A 23,667-nucleotide genomic window follows, 5' to 3' on the forward strand; every position below is an offset into this window, starting at 1 on the left:
GGTGGCAGTATTTTTTATACCAGGTGATTGCGTATCCCCAGGGCTCAGCCCGGATTGCTTTAGGGCTGGTGTGTGCCCAGGAGGCTGGCAGGCATCTGGGAGGCTAGGGGAAGGTGAGTCTGCAGCAGAGGCCATGCTGGGTGCTGCCATCTGCCAGGGTCTCTGTGGCTTTGGCTGGTGCTAGGACGGAGGGAGAAGAGGCCAGCTCTCAGGTGGTGCTCGCTAGGCAGGGAGGACTGAGAAAGCTGAGACAAGCTTGTGGCTGAACTGACAAAAGAAGGGAGGTGGAACGGACTGGGGTTCCCATGGAGGGTTCCGAGTTCCCTGTAGACCGGGACCCCAGAGCCGTGGGGGTGGGGCAACTCCCTTCTCCCAGAAGCCCCAGGAGCACGTCTGAGCTGTGGGGCAGAGACGAAAGCCAGGACTCTTTCTTGTGGTTTCAGAATATTACCCATTCTATCCTTCATCCCTGCTTTCTGCCTTATCTCCCCAGCCTGGAAGGCAGGAAAAAAGCAGTCCTAGCCCTCCCACCCTCCCAGTAAACATAACCACATCACTCACAAGAGTTCAGCCTCAGCTAGTGGCCCAGCAGCCCCCACCCCACGCCTCACCTTTCAGCCTAGAAAACCCAAGCACACGAAGACACAGTGCTGTGCTTATTCCCAAGGAGGGAGCAAACCCCCTACTGGATCATGTTTCCCAGTCAAGACGGGTCACTGTGATGACGCCCAAGCAACCAGGCCTGGCTTCTTCCCTCTGGGACCTTTGCTTATTCCCCACCCCTCCCTCAGTTTGAGGGCCTGGCTTCCAGACGTTTCTCTCCTCTGCACTGATGCTGCCTCTGAAGTTCAGGTGTGAGCCTTGTGTCCACTGGCAGGAGGGGACCCATCAGGAAGTGGAGAGAGAATCAGGGTACTAGGAGAGGCATCTCCAGCTACCTCTGCTGAACAGAATCACCCTTACCCAGCTGGTCATTGATGAAACTGGGGCCCCAACCCATGTTTCTAACTGCAGGGCTAAGACTACTGTGCTAGAAGTTTCTTTGCCCAATGAGTAGTCAGCAAAGTTTAGGACCTTCTGCCCCACAAATTTTAAGAGAGATGCAAAGAGAGATTGGTTCATTCTAGAAATATTTATTGTCTACTCTGTGCCAGGCATTGTGCTGGGTGCCAGAGACAGAGCAATGGTAAAGGAAAACATGGTTCTCTCTTTCATACTTATAACGACACAGGAAAAATGGAAAGGATCTGCGAGAGCCCGAGCAAAGGAAGCAGAAGTTGGGAAGAGACGAACAAGAGAAGAAAATTAAGTCGAGCTGGAGGTCAATGCAGCAAGAGTAGGAGAGGCAGGCAAAGGACAGGAGAGGGCCCTGCGTGGGAGAGGCCCTGGGAGTGAGGGGGGGAGGGGAGGGCACAGGGAGGCCAGAGACTGGCTACTGGCTCCCATCCAGGGGCATCTGCCCACAGCTCATATTTTTCTGGCCAGTGACAGCTAAATGAAGAGACAGCTAACTTTACAACCGCCCACTTCACACATAATGAATATGAATGGGCATCCTGGAGCCTGTTCTGTGGGATTATCTGTGAGCTGATGGGTCCTCCCACCAACTGGGCCATCCCAGTCTGCCTGTCCCCTGGCTGAGGCACAGCCAGCCATTCCACCTACTTCCAATAGCTACGCTCCCCTCCTCCCCCACTCGGGGTGTTTCACCCGACAGCCCCAGTCTCCAGATGCCCCTCACCTCCCCCTCCCTTCAGAGGTGGCCTCAGCTTAGGCCCCATGGTTTCCCCAAGGCAAAGTTGGGGCTCTGTTTACCCTTCCAGGAAAGGCAAAGGGGAAGCAGCCCCACCTGGAATCCCAACTTTCAATCGCCAGGCTCTATCTCTCCTTGCGGAGGCTCTCACCGCACTGGAAATTTTATCACCCAGTGAGTGATCAGCAAAGTTTTGGACCTTCTGCCTAGTGAGGCCCACCCAGAGTTGATTCCAGAGCACTAAATCTTGGTGCTGGCAGGGACATGGACAGAAGGCTAGGACTGGAGGGCCCTAGTCAGGGGGCCCATCAGTCCAGGCTTCCCTGTCTCAGTCTGGCAGTGGGAAATGCTTATTAGAGGCATTCAATCTTCCTCCCCCAACCATTTACACATTAACCTGAGTTATAGCCCGAAAGTGCTGTCCTTCTGTAGTCCCAGACAGGAGTAGAGCTCAGCATCACGAGGAACTGGGCAAGCAGTAACATTTTCTTTATGCAGCAGAGGGAGTATATGCATTATCCACTGTCCCCAACCTCCACAAGACAGACCCTAGTTGTTTTCACCTGGAGCCAATGAGTCAAAGCGTCCACCCTTGGAGTCCACTCCCAGCTCAGTCTCCTGTGGGAGGAGGGCATGGTTTGGGACCAATGTGACCTGTGTGGGCCCCTGCACCCGTCAGTTTTGGAATCTGCAACATTACTGCTCTTTCTTGCTTTCATGGCCACCTCTCCATCCAACTGTCAGCCGGTAGGGGGAAAAGAGGGATGAGGTCCTATTCATCTGGACACCCATGGCACCTAGCAAAAGGCCCGGCCCCAAGGAGGCCTTCAAGGGATGATGGCAGGCTTATCAGATGAGTGAGTGGCTGCCTTTTCTGAGGCCTCCACATTCAGAGCAATAAGCTAGTTATGGGAGAAATAAGGAGGCCTAAGACATGGTTCTGGTCCTTGAGGGGGGTCTGTTTTCTAGGGGACACACGAAGTGGATGCAAATTCATAGAAGGTTAATGTTGGAAAGGCCATTAGCATTCTTAAAGTAGCTGTCACTATTGTAGCTCTTTTCTGCCAGGTATACAGGTCCATTATCCATGATCTTATTCAGCCCTCACAACCACCTTGCTATATCATTAAGCCAATTTTACAGATGAGACAACTGAGGCTCAGAGCTTGATTAGTCCAACGTGACTCAGTGAGTAAATATCAGAGCCTGGATGGAAAGTCAGGTATGTCTCACTCCCAAGGAAGGCAACCCCTTTGTCTTACAGCCATCAGCCTGAGGCTGACTGTGCCATGTGCCAAATGAATGGTGACAGCTCCTGCTGCTCTGAGCAGTCAGCTCATTACAGGACAGACAGGAAGTCTGCCTCCTGGGACATATGGGTGTGGCAGGTTAGCCACAAACTTTGGTCCCAGGAGAGAAAGAACTTGGGTTTAGGCTGAAAAAGAAAAAAAAAGTTAGCAGCAACTGCCTCCAATTACCTTGTTGGGGGCACATTCAGGGCACACAAGAGGCTAGGCCAAAGCCAAGCTTGGTTGGCCCAGTTAGGGCCTAAAGCAACTGACATTTACCCAGAATCTTCTGGGTCAGAGATGTGCTTGAGCATAGTTAAGTACTGAATAAGGTGAGTAAATGGGCAAAAGAGTGTATTGGTGTTACACTGGGGAACAACAATGATTAAGAGAAAGGATGTGGAAAGCACAAACACTTTGCAAAAAGAGCCAGGGTTTGAATCCTGGCTCCGCCCCTCGTTATTGGGTGACCTTGGGCAAGTTCCTCACCCTTTCTTTGTCAGTTTTCTCACTGCAGGGGTATTACAAGAAATTAGATGTTACATAAAATGCTTAGAACAGTAGCTGGCACATAATAAGCATTTACTATTTGCTAACTGTGGAGAAAATGAGCTTTCCAGAAGCATCTGGTATTGCCCCTGGTAGCTATCCGGCACTCATTAAGTTGTGACTCTTATGATTAACAAGGGACAGTCTCCATCCTCAGGCTGATGCAGCCTCAGGGTCCTCACGGAGAAATGGAGCAATGGAGCTGGAACCCAGTTAGCAATCATCATTTTATGACACTCAACCCTTCAGAAAGGACTTTCACGAACCCTCCCATCTCATTACCCAGATGAGAGGTAAAGCCACAGAGACTGAGTGGCCAATCATTACAAAACATACTTCTGTATAAAGACCTGGGTTTAAATGGCTAATCTGTCACTAACAAACCTGGTGGCTGTTATAAGGTCCTTCTCTCCCCAGGCCAGCTCCTGGGCTTACAGATGAAGGTTTCACTTGCCCAGGCTTTAAGGCCCTTGCAGCTTTGATATTCTGGGTTCTGTTTTACAAGTCAGAGGAGAGACCGGGGAAGTAAAACATGGGGAAGGAGGACAAAGTCTCAGGCCAGGCAAGATCAGAGTCCCAAGTTGCGAGGTAGAATAAGAATGTGAAAATCTATCTTACTCAAACTGAAATTCCAAGACATCTTTCCTTTCAGTCCTGGAAAGAAACAGCAGAAAATCCATCTTGCACATGAACTGTGCCCAATTCTTTTGTCTTGTTCAAGTTAGTTTTGGGGCAATGGGCCAATCAACTACAGGGATCCCAGGTCTTAGAGAATGTGTGACAATAAGGAGGACACTGCTGGCTTCCACTCTCGCTGCTCCTAATCATACTGGAGGTCTAGACTGAGGCTCAGCAGGACCCAGGCCAGGCAGGCACAGAGCAGAAGGACCTACAGAGGGGAGATGCTCTCCAGAATACATTTCCTTTATAAATCAACCCCCCTTGGAGGATTTTGAAGAGAACTTCAAGCAATTGTGAACAGGGAAGACTCCTTTTATTGGCATCAGAATGGTAAAATTCTCTGAGGCAGAGCCCTAAGACAGAGCTAAGCAGAGGCAGAAGTGACTAGGATTGGAAGTCCAGAGTCCAGTCTCCCAAGAAGCCTCAAACTGACCCCTACCACAAAGCTTTACCTTGCTTCTCCCTCAGTCATCAGGAGCTCCTGGGCTCTTTAATCCTCTTTTCCACTTTGAAGTGGACTCCTGATGGTCTATTTCCCTGGGCTGTGAGCATTAAGTTTCCTGTCTTCCCAACCACCTTCCCCAGTTAAGACTGAGAGCAGCTGACACTTCTTTGATCTAGAACCCTGGCACTTAAACTGGTTTGGTTGAGATCAGCTCAGGAGTGAGATCCAGAGAAACCTGGGGCTCCTAGTACAATTCTGTCAAGCCCAGGAGGTACAGGACAACTTGTCACTCCAGCAAGCCAGAGCCCTGGAGCTGGGCTGGAGCAATCCCATATTGTAAGGGGAGATAAAACTTTGGATAAGTACCCCATACCTGCCACCCAGACAACTCCCTACCCCCCACATACCCCTCTCTTTCCCCTTAGCTGGGAAATGCAGGCAGCCTGGCCAGGGCAAGTGGGTAAACTATCAATACTAGCTTTGTCCACTTTCTAGACCTGGGGGAGAGATTTGGGGGTCATAGTTCCTGTGGACAAGGCAACAGGGCTTGTTTTTACTTCCTTTTAATGTAAATAGAATACACAAACACATTAAAAACCCCAATGTGACACAAGAGAGTACACACAGTTATACATAGATATTTACAGGCCCTTGCAAACCGAGAGGAAAAATGGCACCTCTCGTTAAGGAAAGCTTCTCTTCCTACCCCAACTCTGTCTTAAACCAAAGTGCTGAGGCAGCTGCAGGAGCCTCTGCAATTGCTTCTGGATGAAACTTAGCAGAAGGCTGGAATGACACCAGAAACCCTCCAGAGCAAAACCAAGATGCTGACTTTTTGGTCCTAGCCCTAGTCCTAACTCCTCCTCCTTGACAAGTTGGCATGCCAAGGAGCTGCATATCTCAGGAGGAGTCAGCTTCTGACCCCTGAAATTCAGATGCATGAGAAAAGGTTCCCAGTCCATCCCAGCTTTCCCCAGCCTTGGGCTGACGGAGAAATGAGCTACAACCAACCACGTCTGAGAAGGGTGGGGGGAGGGGAGTGAAGGAAGGGAGTCTCCCAAGTTGAGAGATGATTGCTCCTGAGCAGGATTCTGGGAATCAAAGAGAGAGGCCAAACCTGGACTCACCCAGAGGCCCCGTGCGGGCTACGCAGGACACAGCGGGGCTGTGCTGCCACCTGGAGGGGGATGGGAACATTGCACCAATGAACCAGGACAGTACCTCGAGATAACCACTTCCCTTCTCAGCTCCCTGCCTAGGAGCTTCATTGGAGCAGCTCTTCCCAGGAAATGGGCTTGGAGAAGACCTCTCTTTCTAACCAGAGGTCATAGTTCATCTGAAAGTCCTCAGGGAGGTCCACCCGCTGACCTAGGACACTCTGCAGGCAGTTGTCCACTGGCAAGAAGTCAGGGTTGCTATGGGCCCGGTCGTAGCGCCGAGCGTTGAATCGTTCAATGTTGGCACGGAGGGCACACTCCTCTGCCTGGAAGTCCCAAGGTCGGGCATCGAGATCTGGAACAAAGCAGGATGACCTGGTTAGGAGCCAAGCCCGTGTAGCAGATCCCCATGGGTTCACTGTAGGAGTTGAGGGGCCAGGTCATTCAGGGCTTGGGAGGTTGACTGTCAACCAGGATGGACGAGGACAACTCCAAGCCCCATCCCTCTGCTGAGAGGTAAGGGGAAAGGATCCAGTGGAAGACTGACAGGGACTCTCCCAGATACATAGGAGAGGCAGCAGAAAGGAGAGAAAAGACAGATCTACTGAGAAAAAGGCTTATGCTGCAGAGTTTATGGAGAAGATGACCCAGAGAGGGAGAGCCACATTACAACACACTTCTCTAAAGGTTAAGCTCTCCCTGGCACTCTGGGCTCAGAGGCAGGAACCTGGAGATTCATCATTTGTTTATTCATTCTCACTCCCTAAGAAATGCTGTGTGCCATCTGTCTGCTGGGGTTAAAGAGATGCAGATGACACCAACTTAGCCCTGCACAAATTCACAGGGCATTGGAAGTGCCGACAAATGCGTAATCAGTTGACCACAGTGCTGTGTGCCAGGAACTGTAACAACAGTGCAGCAACATGCCCCAAGACACAGGGAAGAACCAGTAACTCTGCCTCAGGAGATGGGGAGATTGCCCAGAGAAGGCAAGAACATGTAAGCTGATTCAGAATGGCTGGTGCGGGGGGACACACTGCTGGTAGCGGGAACAGTACATGCAGAGGCCCAGAAGAGGGAAACATGACCAGGGGTCAGGGACTGAATACTCCAGTGGGCCCAGAGCCCTGAGTGTGAAGGGGCTGGGCTGATGGCAGGTAATGAGGCTGAAGAGGAAGCTGGGTCAGCTCATGCCTTGCTTAAGCATTTGACTCTAATTCTAAGGGAAACTGTTAAGATAATGAAGGATTTTACTCAGCAGCAACACCACACAATATGCATTTTGAAAAGATCACTAGGGCAACATTGAAGGCACTGAAGGGGGGTAGGGGACTGGAGGCAGGGAGGCCAACTGGGAGTTGCAAGAGTGTAGGAGGCTATAACTAAGGCAGTTGCAGTGGGAACGGAAAAGAGGGTACAGAGAGAATGGAGGATGACCACTGGCGCCAAGCCTGGGTAGATTCTCAAAGCCTTTCCTAGAGCTCCCATCCTGATGCTACAAAGGCAGGAGCTAGGCTCTTACCTGGTCCTCAATGGGAAGCTCAGGGCAGGGAAGTCCCAGCGGTACCATGGACAGGGACTGAAAGACAACACCCCCACCGCCACCCCACTTTGTGCCAAAGCCTCACCATTGCCGTATGCCCAGTCGTCATTCAGCCGATGCCGCACCTTCTGGTAGATGGCAGACATTGTCTTCATGTTGCTCTTCCGCCACTGCCGCCCCAGGTATTTGGTCTGTACCTTGAGCAGTTTCAGCACATAGAGCTGCATCATGGCTTGTTTCACCTTCAGGGCCCGCTTCAAGATGGGGGCTGACTTGAACACCACCAGCATCTGTAAACAGGCACAAGAGAGCAGCCAAAGTCGAGGGCAGAAATAAATGTATGGATCATCACACTGCTGATCAACCTTTTCTGGGCTTTGGGCAGGGTGACCAACCATCCCGGTTTTTCCCAGGCTGAGGGGGTTTCCTGGGACATGGAACTCTTAGTGCTAAAACCGGGAGAGTCTGAGGCAAACTGGGTCTTTTTGGAATTTGAAGAAAGTTATGAATTCCTTCATCAGAAACATTCTTATGTGCATATATGTACAATTTCAGAAGCTTCACAGACCTCCCCCCACTCCAAAGGCATCCATCACACCCAGGAGTAGGAGAGATTGAGAGGATATAGACAAATCTCTAAGTATGGATTTGCTTCAATGCATGACTGAGACTCTCCCAGTCTTCAATTCAACTCTTCAAGGAACCAGGAATGAGCCCTTAAAAAGCAAGGATGTGGCTGCACGAAAACTGAAATAAGAAGGATGTAGCTGCAGAAGCAAGCCCCACCCCAAGGCCTCCCTGCTCAGTGTGAGGGGGCAGGTGCAGGGGCGCCATACTCTTCTGTGGGCTCTAAGTCTCATACCTGCTGACTGTGCTACTCACCATTGTCCTTGAATGCTTCCATTTTGTCAGCTTGTTCAAGATCCGAAGCAGATTGATACAAGAAAAGAGGTTCCTCCAGCAAAACTGGTTGTTGTCACCTGCTTCCTGCAGGGTAAACCCAGGATCAATCATAACCCTCACAGCTGCAGGGTGCTCAGCAGTTTCCAAAAGGCCCTTACGTATATGACTTCAGAGTAGCTGGGTCTCGAGACCTCTAGCAGGAGAGGCCTGGAGACACACTCCCTCTTCTCAGAATTGCAGCCTGGGGGTGGAGTCGGGGGCAGAGAGGAGGGGGCTCTATCCCGGGCTCTATCCTAGAAGTTGAAGGGGCAGGGAGCTCCCTAGAATTTTCCCAAAGGAAACCTGGACCATGACATTAGACCACAGGCTGCCCAACAGCTGTGGTCCCATAGGGTTCCAGGATGGAGAGATGGGAAGCAGCTCTACAGGGTGAGCTCTGAGTCAGCTGCCCCTGAAGTCAGCTTCCCTGATGAACGAATCCCTATTTCCAAATCTTCCAGCTCTGCAGGTCCCTCCCTCTGGGCTTTCCATGCAATTACAGTTCTTTAACAGTCAGGCACTCCAGCAACCTCATCTGGAAAGACACCTTTACCTCTGTGTCAGGGGAGGCCGGCTCGCCACCTGCTGGCCCTCGTGCCAAAGGGCAGTTGGTGAGAGGCCAGCCACTCACCAGACTCTCCGCAGTCAGCTCCGGCAGCTCATGCACCATGCAGTGAGGGTAATCCAAAACAGAAATGCTGCAGGGGGCAAGAGAACCCAGCACCCAGTGTGAGCAAAGGCCTGAGGTCTGGCAGAGCAGTAGTGACCGGGCTGGTTCCTGGCTCTCCTCATGCACTTGTTGAAGCAGCAAAGGTAGGAATCTCCTTTGCCTGCCCCACCTATTTCCCTAGCTGTAAGATGAGAAAATACCTGCTACAAGAGAACTGGCAGGTCCCTCTGTGTCCAGAGGTCTGCTGCAGCTTTCCCTACAGCAATGAATCTGGGGGTGGGGGAAGAAATTTCTTAAGGCAATTGATTTATGCCAAGTCCTTACTCCAGACAATGTCCGGCTGACAGCCCACCATGGGGTGTGCCACACTGATGAGCAGGCACCAGGGGAGAACGGGTAAGAGTTAGCAGACAGGGCAACCAGTACATATTGCTGAGCTCTTTAAAGAAAGCAGGGCCGGCTGTCTCCTCAAAAAAAAAAAAAAAGGTACAGGAAGGGTAGCGAGGGCAGTACTGGACCCCAGAATCAGAGTCTTCCTGTCACTAGACTAGTGAGACCCAGATTTGACACACTGGAGCTTTCCACACCCAAGGACTATGTCTCATTCATCTTTGGGTCCTGATGCCTTGCAGAGTGCTGCTGGCTTGTAGGTGTTGGATAAAGGTCAACTGAGTGGACTCAGTGGGAACCCTATTGTTTGGCCACACCCACCCCTTCCTGGTCCCTGGTCCATATCACCTGTTCTTGGCAGTGATGTAGGACATGATATTTTGATTGAAGAACTTTAGGATCAAAGGGATGCAGTTGGCAAACACCAGGTGCTGGGCCATGTATTCAAACTGCAACCAAGAGGAAAAAAATAAGTGTGCTGCTTGGGACCTCACCTTTTCACTTCTAGTCATAAAGGCCTTGGTTGGAGGACTGTGTCTTAGAACATTCATGCAGAGGTCAAGGGAAGACTGGAAGGTCATGGCTTCTGTTCCCCCCGGCTGGAGGAGCAGTACTGCCTGAGGCCACCGGCCATGGCCTGATGGACAGGAAGGAAGGCCTTCTGGGTACCTGGTAGATGTGGTTCAACTTAAAGTGCTTGAGCAGCAGCAGCAGGACAGCAGAAATGGCCTTAACAATCACTTCTTTGTGGCGGTTCACGTCCACCCCCAGCTTCATACTCTGCAATACTGTGGTGCTGGAAACACAATTATCCACGTGAGCCTCCATCTACATGCTCACAGAGGAAATGGACTCTGGGCAAAGGCTCCCACCTCACACCCAGTGGCACAGACATCTCAGATCAGGCCTGGGGCTCCACCCTCCCTAAAGCAATTTAGGGTAGCAGAGTTTATCTATTCCTCATGGAGTCCCAACCACATTCTTAGCCTCTTTTTCCCTGCTTTTCCTCCCAAAATCAACTTCTTTTCAAGAGCTTGTCTAAGCTTCTGCCACTATATGAAATTGTGTTCCCCAAAGTGTGTTCTGTGGAACATTAGTACATTGGAATGTTTCATGTTATGGAAAAAAAGGTTCTGTAGTCAGGTAAATTTAGGAATCACTGAGTTAAAGTTACACAAGTTTCTTAATTCAAGACTTATTACTGTAAATCTTTAAAAGAGGAAGTATAATGTTTGACTCTAGAACCCTTTTTACAGGAACATCTTGATGGTCTCGTGTTCTGTGAAACTCCCTTTGTTATTATCTGATCCCTGCCTCTTCCCTCACCTCACTACCACTGCCAGACACAAGTCCCGGACCAGGGGCAGTGCAGAGCCCTGCTCATGGGCACACTCAGCAGAGCGCTTGGCTCAGAGCTGGGCTGGCACTAACAGGCAGGAGTCCTCAAAGGAGCAGGTTCTTCACAAAGTAGAACATGATCTCAGCTTGTACTCTCACATCAAAGAGATGAGGTCAGTGCCCCGGGGGTGAAGAACCCCTAAGGATTTTGCTGTATCACCCTGAGACACCCACAAGTGTTCTTGTGCCTGCCCAGCTCACTGGCCAACAGGAATCCAAGCTCAGCGTGGGTTCAGCTGATGGCTGGCAAACTGCCTAAAAGCTAACCCTATACATCCTGGATATCCCAATCACAGAGCTTTAGAGGGAGGGATTTGGAGTATGTCTAAAGTGGCCCCTCATTTTAAAGATTCAAAGACTTCCCCCAACTCACTTGGGAGTTAATGACAGATCTACACTACAATCCAGGTCAACCGGATTAAGTCATCCTCCCAACCATTAAAACTATTTAATCCAGCACAGTGTCCTTTTTCTGAGCCAGGAATACCCTAAACTTAACCTACACAGAAGTTGGGCCAAATAAATAAACCTACCTAGCAAACAATGGGACCAAAAAGAAAACATATCCCATTTCCCCTCACCTGCTGCCCCCTGACCAGCTCCATTCACAGGAAAGATACTCACGGCATTTCCTCAGGCAGCACATCAGCCAGGATGTTGATTGAGTCTGTTTTGGCTTTGGAGGTGGGAGCAGCGGCCAGCAGGATCTTCAGCAGGGCGATCTGGGGAAGAGCAGACCACTCAGATAACATGTATGAGAGAGTCTAGGACCAGAGCCAGGCCCTGAGAAGAGGATCTACTGTAGGTCATCAGGTGGCAGAAGGAGGGGCAAAGGAGACCAGCAGGCCATGCTCTCAAGGCCTAGGTAGTGGGAGGATGGTCCTGTTCCAGGTGCCTACTGATGGCCATCGAGAGGGGCCCCAGGCATAGAGCAGCCCTGAGGAGGAAGCAACAACACTTACCATATACTGAGGCAGGCTCGGGAGCAAGCCTTGGTAGAGGGTTTCTGCAGGAACTTGCTCGACTTCTTCTTCTCCCTTTTAACACAATGGGTACAATTGCGAACGCCCAGTCCTGACTACAATCTCCTGAGCCAGCTTGTTAGCTGGCTGGAAAAAATTCTGCAAGTGCCAGTGTAAATGATAATAACGGTAACAGTGACAGCAAACCCCGAGTGCACACAATGTGCCAGGCACTGCTCTAAGCAAATAAGTAAAATAAGTCAATCTTTATTTTACAACCCAGTGGAGAAGGTACTATTATCACCTCCATTTTACGGATGAGGAAACTAAAGCACAAAGGTGTCAGGGAACTTGCCTATGTCACCTGCTCACCAAGTGGCGGAGCCGGGGCAGGTGACTGGCTCAGAGGCTGGGCTCTTAATCTCTGCACTAGACAGAGGCCAACCCTGCTCTGCGAGCTAGACCAGGGGTCTTTTGAGGACAGGGCTGGGGGCAGCTTTGTGGCCGAGGCCCAGCACAGAGCCTGGGGAACAGCTGGAAATGCTGAGGGCTAAAAAAGGACTGCGACTCACCCCCGAGAGAGGAGCACGAAGGTACTCCTCCTCCATCTGTGCCTGCACCTCTGCGATCGATGTGTACTTGTGCTGGGGAGAAAGGAGGGGAGGGTGGTGTTGGAGCCCAGGTCGGGGGGGGGGGGCAAACTCCTTGCACCCTGGCAAAGACTCCATACAGTTTCCTTCAAACACAATCTTCTGAAAGAAGGCTCAGTCACCACAAAGATCCCCACCTAAAATCCTAAACCCAAAATATTTTCTAAGTGAGCACTTCTCAATTCCCTTTCTCTTACAATTTTCTAAGTGAGCACCTCTCAAAATTCCCTTTCTTCTTACTGTGTAAAAAGCTCACAGTAGAATTGAAAAAGCAAATTAAAGGAGGGAAAAGGCTTTCAGATAGACAGAGTGATAGGAGAAAACCTCTTAAAAGCTGAATCAAGTACTCAAAAAGCCTAGCTGTACAGGGACCACATAGTACTGCAAGTTTCAAAAAATATATTTCAAAAGCATATCAACAGTTACACTCCAGGTATTTGTTGTTAGGGGAAGACACCTATTCCCCACTCTTGATGTTTCCTTCCCTGTGGAGGGATATGCATTTGTCCCTCTCTCTGCCCCTCCCATACACTCAGTCCACTCCTTTTTGATTGTTAAGTATGGGAGGAGGAACAGAGTATTCTCAGCTCAACCCCTTTCCCTTCTGTCTTCAGAATCTTCCTGCCTACTGAGATTCTGTGCTCTCTTCCTCTCCTCAACTAGGCTTAGCAGGGTTCCAGCACTGCCTGGGACTAGGTAGGTGAGCCTGCCTAATTCTTTAAGTCCTGTACTTTATTTTAGGACACCTATTGTTGCTCTGTTCCTAAGCCTCACCCTCAAATATCTCTATCAGCAATAAAGCTGGCATTTTAGTCTCTATCTGCCTACTCCTCTATCTCAACTGCCTCTGAACTTTAAGCAGGGAAAAGGGAGGGCAACTTACTGGGTCCCTTAAAAAGCTAACAACAGTCAGGCTGTTAATGTTTAATGAATCCCCAGTCAATCTCAAGCAAAAGCTCAGCTAAAACAAGTAAAACTTACGAAGAACTGTTTTGAAGGCGATTAATGCATTCCTCCATTCCAGGTTCCTTTAGGCATGTGATAATCTAAAAATGGATAATGAGGCTTCTCCCAACGGGCTGGTCTCACTTCACTCACTTCGGACCAAACTAGGCCAAAAGCTCTCCCAAAGACACTTACCTGTTTCAGAGTCTTGATGCTTTCATGGATTGGCCTGGGCAGCCCCACCACTGTATTCGTGTCACTGGAGAATAAAGAAGGTCCTGTGGTAAGCCCAGACAACAATTCACCTGGGTCCCAAACATCAAAGGCCAGAAAGTGAGTGTCTTGCCACCTTCCTTCACGAGGAACTTAGATCATACTCACCTGCCTAGAGTATAACCTATGAATTTGCTGCGGCTGGACTCGAGGAACATCTCAATGTCTTTCTCTCTGCCAAAGACAGAGACAGAAAGGTTTTTATTAAGCAGTATTTCATTGTGTCTGGGTAAATAGAAACATAGAACTCCCAGAAATTGTGAAACCAGGAGAAGAAAAAGTCTCCCACTTTTTAAAAAAAAGAAAAAGAAAAAAAGACTATTTTAATATTCTTTATAATTTTGTTGGATTAATAACCTGAAAATACATTATGAATAGCCAGTATATTCACTTAGTTGATAGATCAAATTTAAAAACATACTTGATCCAGACAGTGATAACAGTACACCAACAGAATTTCTTAAATATTTAACATTTTTACAACAATTGGAGTATAAGCTACTGATTTTGAACACGGGTTACATTTTTCTTTTCCAAACAATCAGCTATCTGTGTTTTCTGATGAACTATTTTGCATCTTCTTCACAGACTACCGCCAACAGAGGCTGCAGGGGACCAAGGAAGTGACTTCTGTACCTTTCACATGCTCACCTGTTTCTTAAGTTGGCACATTTTCAAACAGATAGCAATTCATATATTTCCAGGTATCTTTCCATCCATCTACTCACCCACATCTATCTGAAAGATCTTAATTACTGTTTTAAAGAAACTTCCTACTTCTTTAAACTATATAACCCCCAAGTGGGTTGGGAATGATTTCTCTTATGTCCATGTTTCTATTTTTTCCTACCCCCTTCACTAGTGTCATTACTAATCAATAGCTAACTGGAATTACAGACTTGAAAGTCATACATCGGCCCCTTTGTGCAAGGTCAGCAAGGCCAGCCCCCAAGACCCTGGCCAGGACTGGGCACTTTAAGAGAGCCTCGTCCCAGGGCCAAGATCAGTCTGGCCCTGCAGAACACCATGTGTGGTGACTCAGGCCAAGTGGCAGGCCCCAGGGGTGTAAGGGCTCTGGCTTCAAGAGCAAAGAATGCTCCAGAGATCTGAGACTCACCTGACCTTAGGAGCCCATGGGAGCCCCTTTGGGCAGGTGAGTCGGTCAGTCTGGGGGTGCTGTAGTGGGGGAGGCATCACCTCATCCCGCTCAAGGGGGAATGTTTCCCCCTCCAAACTGTTGTCATCATCATTCTCCTCTTCCTCATCTCGAGAGTCATCAGCCTTGTATGGATCCCGCTCATTGAAGGCATCCAGGTTGTCCTGCTTTATCAGAGCCTGAAAATAGAGGGAAGGTAGCTCAGATAGCAAGAGCCAACTGAAGAAACGGAAAAGGGAAATGAGTCTAAAGTGGATTTAACAGAGAAAGGCGTTAGGTAGAGAACAACAGAAATGGGAAAAAATCAGAGAGGGAGCCATGGTTGGGACTGAATAACAAATCAAACAAAGCATCTATTGCCCCAGTTCCTCAAAAGTGCCATGTCCTGGGAACCCAGTATAAACTGGGCCCTGGGCTAGGGACCAAGTGTCTCTGCCCTGGAGACAGTCATTCTGACTAGATCAGGGATGATTTCCAACAACCCCACTCCTCCAAGCTGCTGTGTTTGCCCACCTTGATAACCCTCAGGAGTCACAGGGACCTCCATCATCCTCACCTTGTGCTCTCGACGGCCCCGTTTCTGCTGCTGCTCAATCAGGTCCGAGGCAGATGCTGGTGGCGAGGCGGCCCTCATGTTGCGGATCACTTTGATGCTGTCCTCAGGCAGTGGGGGGAGGCCCAGGAGGTTGCGCTTCTCAGCCTTCATGGTCTGCAGCTCCTCGAAGCCACCCAGCGTGCACTGCCTCAGACAGGGGGCAGGGCCAGGGTCAGCACACCCACAAGGCGGAACAACACACCTGGTCCCTCATCACTGTGTTAGGCTTAAAGGCACTCACAACACCACAACCCACATCTTTACAGAGACCCACACAGTCTCTGAACAGGGACTAAATCCACCCAAAAGGAGAATTCAGTGACATGAGCAAGAGAGAGGAGAAAAAGGAGCCAGGAAAGAGTAGAAACACAGGTTGACTCAACCTAGTGCACAGATACACTTATAATATACTCTTCAATTTTCTTTTTTAAAGGCAGATTGAAGAGCCTAACCTTCCAAGTTCCTAGACAAGTTGATGGGACATGTATGCTTAAAAAATTATGCATGCCTGTCTTTCAAAGTCAATTTAGAAATACATTGTTGTTTGCTCAAACTTAAAAAAAAGAAAACAAAAGCTTCATCTAAACATACCCCTAGAAGCTAAAGCCCTAGCACTGTACAATTTTAGGATGCTTGGTTTCACTGTTTCTGAGCAAGTCAGCTTTCCTCTCTGGTTTCAGTGAGGCTTCATGAGGAACCAACAGGATGTATGGCCAAGATAAAATGTGTAGACAACTCACAAGGGCACCTAAATTCACTGGCTCCACAGAGTTGGCCTGCTCTGAAAAGAGAAGGAAGGGCGAACCTTCAACACTCCAGCTCTGCTTTCTTCCCAGGCTGCTCTACCAGTGGGAAAGGTTCCTGGCTTTGCCTGGGCTTGGCTGCTCACAATGCCCTCCAAGCAAAAGGTACTGGTCAGCCCACTTCCCTGACACCCCCACCCCCACTCCCCCACCCCCTCCTACCCCAGCTCGAAAGAGAGTCAAGTTTTATGCCATACCCCAAGGAAATTGGAGTCTAGCTCAGGACTCACTCTTGCTTCCTTCAAGTGACATCTGACTGAGGGACCCCAATTATACCAGCTCTAATTTCAACAAATTTTGCTTCAAATCACTTTATATACCCCAGTTTCAGGAGCTGCTTTTTGAGAGGCAGCCCTGTCTGGGGAGAAGCTTTTCTATGACTAGAGAAAACAGCTTCCAGAAGTCAGGGAGTTGACAATCTATTCCAACTCAAAAACCAAGTCCTCTTTGGTCTCAGTGGCCAAAAATGCACTTCTTTTGTCATCTACTTTCATAAATTTTTTAACCAAGCAGTTGTATATTCATATAATTCAATATTCAAAAGAATATACAGTGAGAAGTCTCCCTCCTACCCCATCCCTAGCACCTGAGCTTCCTCAAATTGGTGCTCACCAATACTGTCTTCCAGAGCAGCAAGAGAACTTTCTTCATGGGGAAGTGAGGGGCATGGCCACTGCAAAATTTGGTTACCATCCCAAACAGCATGATGGCAAATGGCTCATTGTTGTACAGCGGGGAACCTGGAAGTGACAAAAAGGCCTCAGGACCACTGGCAGGAACTGGACCCTTCCAAAGCCCCCAAGCCTCCAGCTGCCCTCCCAGGCAGGGACTCTAGACAGGATGCCCAGGTCCTACCCAGTTCGGCCCTGAAGGTCTGCCGCATTGTCCTCCACTCGGCCTTATCTCCCTCACACTCCTGGTGAATGGTCTCCACAATCAGGTACATGATATTGAGCAGAACCCTGAGGACAAGAGTCAGCTTATAACAGAGCAAGAAGGAGGATAAAGGGAGTGCTGCCAGCTTCCTCACATCCCAGCTGCCAAGAGAAAAGCCTGTGCCCAAAGGCTAACTGGAGGGGGAGGGCTGTAATGCAGAGAAAACTGAGAAAAGGAATTCCAGAATCTGACAGACCCACAGATCAAAGGAATGATTAAGTCTTCCCCTCCCTGTGCTTCCTTTTCTATTCCGTGTTGCTATGGCTGAGACCAGATCTTACTCAATTTTGTATTTACAGTGCCTAGAAAGGTGCTGACACAAAGTAGGGGTTTAATAAATGGCTATAGAATGAATATGAACAAGAATGCCCAAAAGCATTTCCTGCCCTAAGTTTCCTAGAATGAAGGGGATTGAGTGGTGGAAGTCAGTGTCATATAAGACAAAGCAGAACAGGTTCAAAATGAGAACAGTGAAAGAGGACAAGGATAGCATTTATCATAATGGAGCAGACATCAGGAGGCTGGGTAACTACAAGCGGGAGCACTACAAACACTTAGAATCTGAAAAACTTCTGAATTCACAAAAGGAGACAGGTTTCAGTCCTCATAAAATGGAAAGGTGATCTTTTCTTCAGCAGTTGCTATTACTTTCTGTGCAGCCATGAAACATTATGCAGTTGTCAAGTCTAATCTAATGGAGATGAGGATCAAGCTGTATACATACAAGGAGTCACACTGTGTGTCCTGCCCAAATAAAAAACACCACACAACTGAGTTCTCAGCAGCAGCTTGGGCAGAAGGCCCACACCTAACTGTGGCCCCATTAAGTGGCTTGACCCTGGTTTCCTTTGGGAGTCTTAGCCCAGAGCCCCACTTAGGCAGAGCCTCAGCAGGACCTATAATCACTCTCAGTGAATCCAACATACCTGCAGATTAGTGAATACAGAAGGAACACACAGCACAGTGAGGAAACCCAAAGACACCTTTCCACGCCATGCCCTCCCTGATCTGATTCTCCAACACTGGCTAAAGCTCAGGGAACCCCAGGCTTGCTGCTTGTCTCACCTCAGGTCTGTGCTGTCAGCCAGGGAGATGGCGGGCTTCCTCACTGCACTGCTGCAGGCAGCACTGTTGCTGCAGGAGAGATTCGAGAGTCAACACCTTCCCCCAGGAAGCAGAAAAGTGATTCACCTGACAAGTTCTGCCTGGTGGAGGAACAAAACACTTTGATATATGCTTAGACCACCCAAGAGGCCACAGGACACAGTGGTTAAGAACCCAAGCTCTGCACCAGACTGCCAAGGCTTGAATCCTGGCTGTGAGATTTACTAACTGTGGGCCCTTGGGCAAGGTACTTAACTTCTCTGTGCCTCAGTTTCCTTACTTGCAAAATGGGGATGATAATAGTACTTATGTCATTAACACAAATTTGTACATATTATATCCTTAGAACAATGCCTGGCACGTGGTAAGCACTCAGTAAGTGTTCGTAGCTATTATCATTGCTGCTATTATCCCGAAGAGTCGCAGCTGACCTGTCCATTGGACAGAGTAAGCTTTGTGATAACACAGGCTACAGCAGGCTTTGGTTCAGTCTATGTGCCAGGTTTGTGCCTGGCTTCCTGCTAAAGAGAGAACTGCAGCACAAACACAGATGAGTCTGCTGGTTCAAAGGACAGTCTGCAATGTCTGGTGTAAGAGCTCTGGCATTAGGGAGCCGCAGGGACTGCTTCTTGGAAGCTGTGTTCCTGGTCAAGGCTTAGGTGAGCAATTCCCTTCTATCTGACCCAGGTGATTAGAACAGAGCCTGGGACCAGATCCCCTATGACCCATTTAATCCTCTCAAAGGCAGTCCCCTTTCCCAGCCCTGTATCTCCCCCCCAACTCAAACCCCTCAGAAGTGCTCACTCTATTTCCATGTTCAGGAGCTCCACCAAAGCACTGAATGTGCCCACCTCCAGGAGCAGAAAGATGTTGTAGCGCATCCAGGACTGTACCTCCGCCTCCGAACTACACTCCCCAAAAGTGCCTGCAAACACAGAGCAGAGCTCACCGAGGCCCTCCCCATATCCAATTGAGCAATGTCCCTGATGGAGGTGCCAGTTGTCCCTGCGGAGGTCCACTCAGTACCTTGAGCGACATAGAGAATGGCTCGGGCCACCTTAAGTCTCTTCTCCCTAGCAGTGACTTCCAAGCCATCTAGAAGCCTCATGGCATGGGTACGGTGCTGGTTGGTGTCCAGCTCGGTCCACTTCTTGTCTGTCACTGCAGGGTAAGAAGTCAGTTACACATGACTCCAAAAGAGTCCTCATAATGGAATGAACACAGTGATAACCCACCAAATTCAGGATTTCCACAGGATGACAAAACTCAGAAAGACAAGTTACTCCCCATGTAAAGGATCATATCATACTGTTGCCTGATGAATTTGAATTTCCAGACTAAAACACTCGTATTTTTGGTGAAATTTAAATCACATGATGTATTCCCCTCCACCCAATATTCAGGTTCTGAAAAGACACCACCAGAATGTCCACGGCTTAGTCTAAATGTCACATCTGGCCTTGCACACTCATGGTTCAGCAGGTTTCTCAGGTCACTCTAGGTTGACTTAGATCATTCAGATGACTAAGAGAAACCCTGCAGCTCTCATGATGCAGGGTGAAAGGAACCAAGAAGTGGGAGAAACCATCTCACCATGGATCCGGAAGTCCTCCTCAAAGCATTTCCGATTCATCAGGAACTCTGGCCCTTCCGTGTAGCTGTAAAGCTCTGTCAAAAACAAAGTCTTATCACCATCAGTTCCATGTCCACATTCTGCACTCACAACTCACATGTAGCAAAGAAGGCAAGGCGTGGGATTCCAGTCTCAACTCTGCCCCTGAGTCATAGTGACTTCTGGACTATGCTATCAAAGTATTAAGGGGTCTTAGTGCTCTGCTGCGCACAATGGAGAGAATCCGACTTGCTTTGCTGATAACTAGAATGCCAGGAAAGCATAAACCTTGGCATTTCCAGTGTGATGCACATAAACCCCAACATGCCATGCCAGAGGCTGACCATCAGCCTGAACACGTGTCTCCTGAGTGGCCAACACCTCCTGTATAGGGCCTGTACTATGGAGGCTTGAGAAGCAGCTCAGGCTGACCCCACATATGCGCAGTAGCAGCAGTGACAGACATGCACAGATGCAGTGACTCACTGGCAGCCCTTGGGACCCACTGCTCTAGCAGAGACCACTGTCAGGAGACTAGTCCATAGCCAAGGGACATCACTAACTGTCTCACATTGGGATGGGTCTTGGTCAATGAGCTAATCACATAGAGGCTTCATAAAAGTGAAAGGCAATCCAAAGTCATGAGATACTTAAGGCTTGAACCAAATAACTAACATGCTTAATATGTATCACTAGTTGGACTGAGATAAAAATTCATTTCACACGATATTCACATTCTTAATTTTCTTAAAGACCAATAAGGAAAAAAATATATACTTCCTCTATCCCCCAAACAATATGAAGGTGTATGCTTTACCAGAGAGCTCTGCAGCCCACTTGTCTGTGTCAGCATACTCAAACTCAAGGTCTGGCGACTCAGAATAGCCCTGTTGAGATATGAGAGAGCCTATGCAAAAGAACATTCAGAGCGTTTTCCAAAGGATAAAACATGCATGCTTCCCGAATAACTGTTGGGTTACAGGACACCATTGCCCCATTTTTTTTTTTTTTGATGTTTTATCACAATATTTTGTCTCCTGGGCCAGTTCAGGTTTCTCTATTAAATCCTCTCTGAATATCTTACACTTTTCCTTGATAGCACTTATCATAACTTGTAATTATATACTGGCATTTTTATCTAAGCATCTGTCTCTCCACAAGACTGCATGTTCCTTGAATATAGGAACTTTATCCATTACGCTCACCAATGATTTCAGAATGCTCAGCACAGTACCTGGCATGAATGGGTGAATGAATGAACAGCTTAAGCTCAAATAAATACTTGTTGAATGAGTAAACACAAAGCTTCTCTCTATTTGTTGCAATGAATGACCAATCCAGATGGTGCTAAGATTCTGGAAGCCTCACTTCTTTCTGGCTAGTGGACTATTAACTGCTCAGGACAAAGTGGGTATTGAAAGCCCTTCAGCTTTCCTGCTCCTCTCTCAAATTTCAACGAGAACTGACAGACTGGAAAAGGCAGCAGTGGCACAGAATGGCTTCCCTCCCACACAAGGGAGAATGCAGAAAAGAGAATCCTTTTACTGCTGGGGATAGGTGATTACTGGGAACACACTGTCTTGGGAGTCTTGTACTGGGGCAAAAGAGGAAGCAAAGAAATAGGTTAAGTCTTTAGGCTTAATCACAATCTATGTGGGAAGAGAAAAACCATCCACAGCATGCCATAACAGCAGACCAACAAACACCGGATAACAAGAAGAATTCTACTTATTTGACCCATTCAGAAGCAACACAGTGTGCACTTCCACAACTTACCAAACTTCAATTTCCTCATATATGGAATGTGGAGGACAAAAATCTACCTTGTTGGATTTCAAGGAGTAATCAAATTTAGGTAGCACACAGTGGGCTCTCATCAAGTGTCAGCCACCCTGCCCTCCAAGCATTCACTGCTCCAGCTCCCAGTCTATTGATTTGAACTATGACTAAAGAAAGAGCAGAGAGCCACAGCAGCATCTATTAAGAAAATGGACTTAGACATCTCTCAACTTAAATGTGTCCATTTGACTGCCCTTCCCTGTGCTAAGTCTACATGGAAATTAAAGGGTACAAAGGGAAATTAAAATGCACTATTATTCATAACCACTTAGGAAAATTTAAAACTATTTTTAAACTATATCTCCTCTCATGATGAAGGTGGGTTCACCCCCATCATTTTCATAATCCTCCCCACTTCAAAAGGTATTGAACTCACCATGGCTGTCCCATCACCCCATCATGTTAGTCAGGGCCCCTGAAAGGTTAGGTTCTTTCCTTTTATCAAATAATTCACTTTGAGTTGAGGGTACATCTACTTTAGACTTGCCAAATTTTGATATGTTTTACCAGGTTTTTTGGGCTTGCCAACAAAAAACCAAAAGTTTGGGAAGAACAGATTTCACAGTATCACTCTCTGGTATGACCCAGAACATTCTTGGAGAATAAGGAATTCCCTCTCATTAATAAGTGCCTGGCTGCTGATCAGCCCCGGAGTTGACTCAGGTGAAGGAGACCTCATAGTAAGTGCTCTGGAAACGTGCTGATTAAGAAGCCCTAAATTTCTGCGATGTGTGTGTCTTCATTCATGAATTTTACAAAAGGAGGCAGTGGGAGGAATTCTTTAACTCGGGGAGAGGTGAATAGTCAGCTCTAGAGTAGAGAACCACGGTGTCTCCGGAACGGGAGGAAAACCCACTGGCAAGTGAGGAGGGAATGCTGAGCTCTAACGCATGTTTAAAATGTGTATTTCTGATTTTAACAGTTCAGCTTTAGGCACACTGAACACAGCAACCATCAAATACTGTCACAGCATCAGAGGCAACAAGGGGGATTCGCCCCTCCCAGTCTCGCAAGCTCTGGGCGCGTAGTATTATTCGTGATAATTAGCTCCGTCCAGCTTCAAAGTGCTTTCTAAACCCTCGCCAGTCCCTTCTCTGCCCACACACGCCGTCCACAGCGCGCTGCGGGATCCACAAGCCCGCGCCCGCGTGCCCAAGGCCAGAGATAAGGAGATTAGGGGTTTGGGGTACAGCTGCCCCGGCCCCCTAGAGCGCACGCAGACCAATGACTCTTCACCACCGAACTGGGCCGGGACACGGTTTCCCTAGAGGCTGGGGCCCCGAGGCCGCCGCCAGTTCCGGGCCCAGAGGAGCAAAGGAGCGGTCACTCGGCTCCGGACAGTTCTCCCGGGCGGCGGGGCTCCGGGCGGGGACCCAGGCTTCACACCCCTGGCCCCCGGAGGTGCCAGCCTTGCTTCCTGCTCCTCTCGCTGTAAAATAACATTTCCCCTGCTGGGTCCTGTCGACTTCCCCGGGAAGCCCAGACTGGACCCGTGAGTGGCCCCGAGTCCGGGATCCCCGCCGCAGCCCTCCCTGTGCCAGCCTCGCCCCCCGATATCCTGACCTCCGAGTCTTTCCGCTGGTTGCGGTTGAACTCTCGGGCTTTGCCCCCGGGAAGAAGGCCCCCGCCGGCTCGCGGTGCCCCGGGTGGAGGCTGTGCGGATGCCGGCGGCGGCGGCGGCGGCGGCTGGGGTTGCTTGTTGTTCAGGATAAGTGGGTTCGATCCGCCGGCTACCGGCTCCATCTTGGCTGTTCCACACCCCCGATTCAATTCTCGGAGAGTCGCCGTGATGCAACTATCGCGTGATTTCTGCCAGGCAATGTCCCTGGTCGCCATATTAAGTGTGGCGACGTGTGCTGGAAGCCATCTTGGCTACTTAGTACCTCTCAAGTGGCCTCTATTGGAAATGTTTGTACTTCTTTCCCTTCTCTGCATTTTCGTTTCCACTCTTTCCTTCCATTCCCGACAGTTTAAA

At 49.0% G+C, this 23,667-nt stretch overlaps 1 protein-coding gene across 1 annotated transcript; it reads right to left on the reverse strand.

The window, feature by feature from the left end:
• Positions 1-4,563: 4,563 nt before the first annotated feature.
• Positions 4,564-23,464, reverse strand: STRIP1 (striatin interacting protein 1). Its single transcript, XM_037826440.1, has 21 exons — positions 23,256-23,464; positions 20,671-20,740; positions 19,835-19,909; positions 19,268-19,402; positions 19,046-19,166; positions 18,203-18,271; positions 17,057-17,163; positions 16,814-16,941; positions 15,360-15,542; positions 14,765-14,982; positions 13,756-13,821; positions 13,570-13,633; positions 12,352-12,423; positions 11,780-11,854; positions 11,442-11,539; positions 10,089-10,215; positions 9,768-9,868; positions 8,991-9,057; positions 8,300-8,404; positions 7,503-7,707; positions 4,564-6,229 (listed from the first exon to the last, which is right to left on the reverse strand). Exons 1-21 carry the CDS (start codon positions 23,433-23,435, stop codon positions 5,982-5,984), a joined length of 2,514 nt encoding a protein of 837 aa, XP_037682368.1. The 5' UTR covers positions 23,436-23,464; the 3' UTR covers positions 4,564-5,981.
• Positions 23,465-23,667: the final 203 nt, after the last annotated feature.

Source organism: Choloepus didactylus, chromosome 2 (assembly GCF_015220235.1).
Source record: "Choloepus didactylus isolate mChoDid1 chromosome 2, mChoDid1.pri, whole genome shotgun sequence".
In the NCBI taxonomy this organism is placed as follows: Eukaryota; Metazoa; Chordata; class Mammalia; order Pilosa; family Megalonychidae; genus Choloepus; species Choloepus didactylus.

Bases quoted from the DNA above. Each gene is read 5' to 3' on its own strand.
- STRIP1 (XM_037826440.1), bottom strand. From the start codon at position 23,435: ATGGAGCCGGTAGCCGGCGGATCGAACCCACTTATCCTGAACAACAAG. The intron at 16,942-17,056 runs GTAGGACCTGGG...TGTCACTTCCAG, and splicing joins GACCTTCAGGGCCGAACTGG to GTTCCCCGCTGTACAACAAT. The intron at 8,405-8,990 runs GTGAGTGGCTGG...TTTACCCTGCAG, and splicing joins AGCTGACTGCGGAGAGTCTG to GAAGCAGGTGACAACAACCA.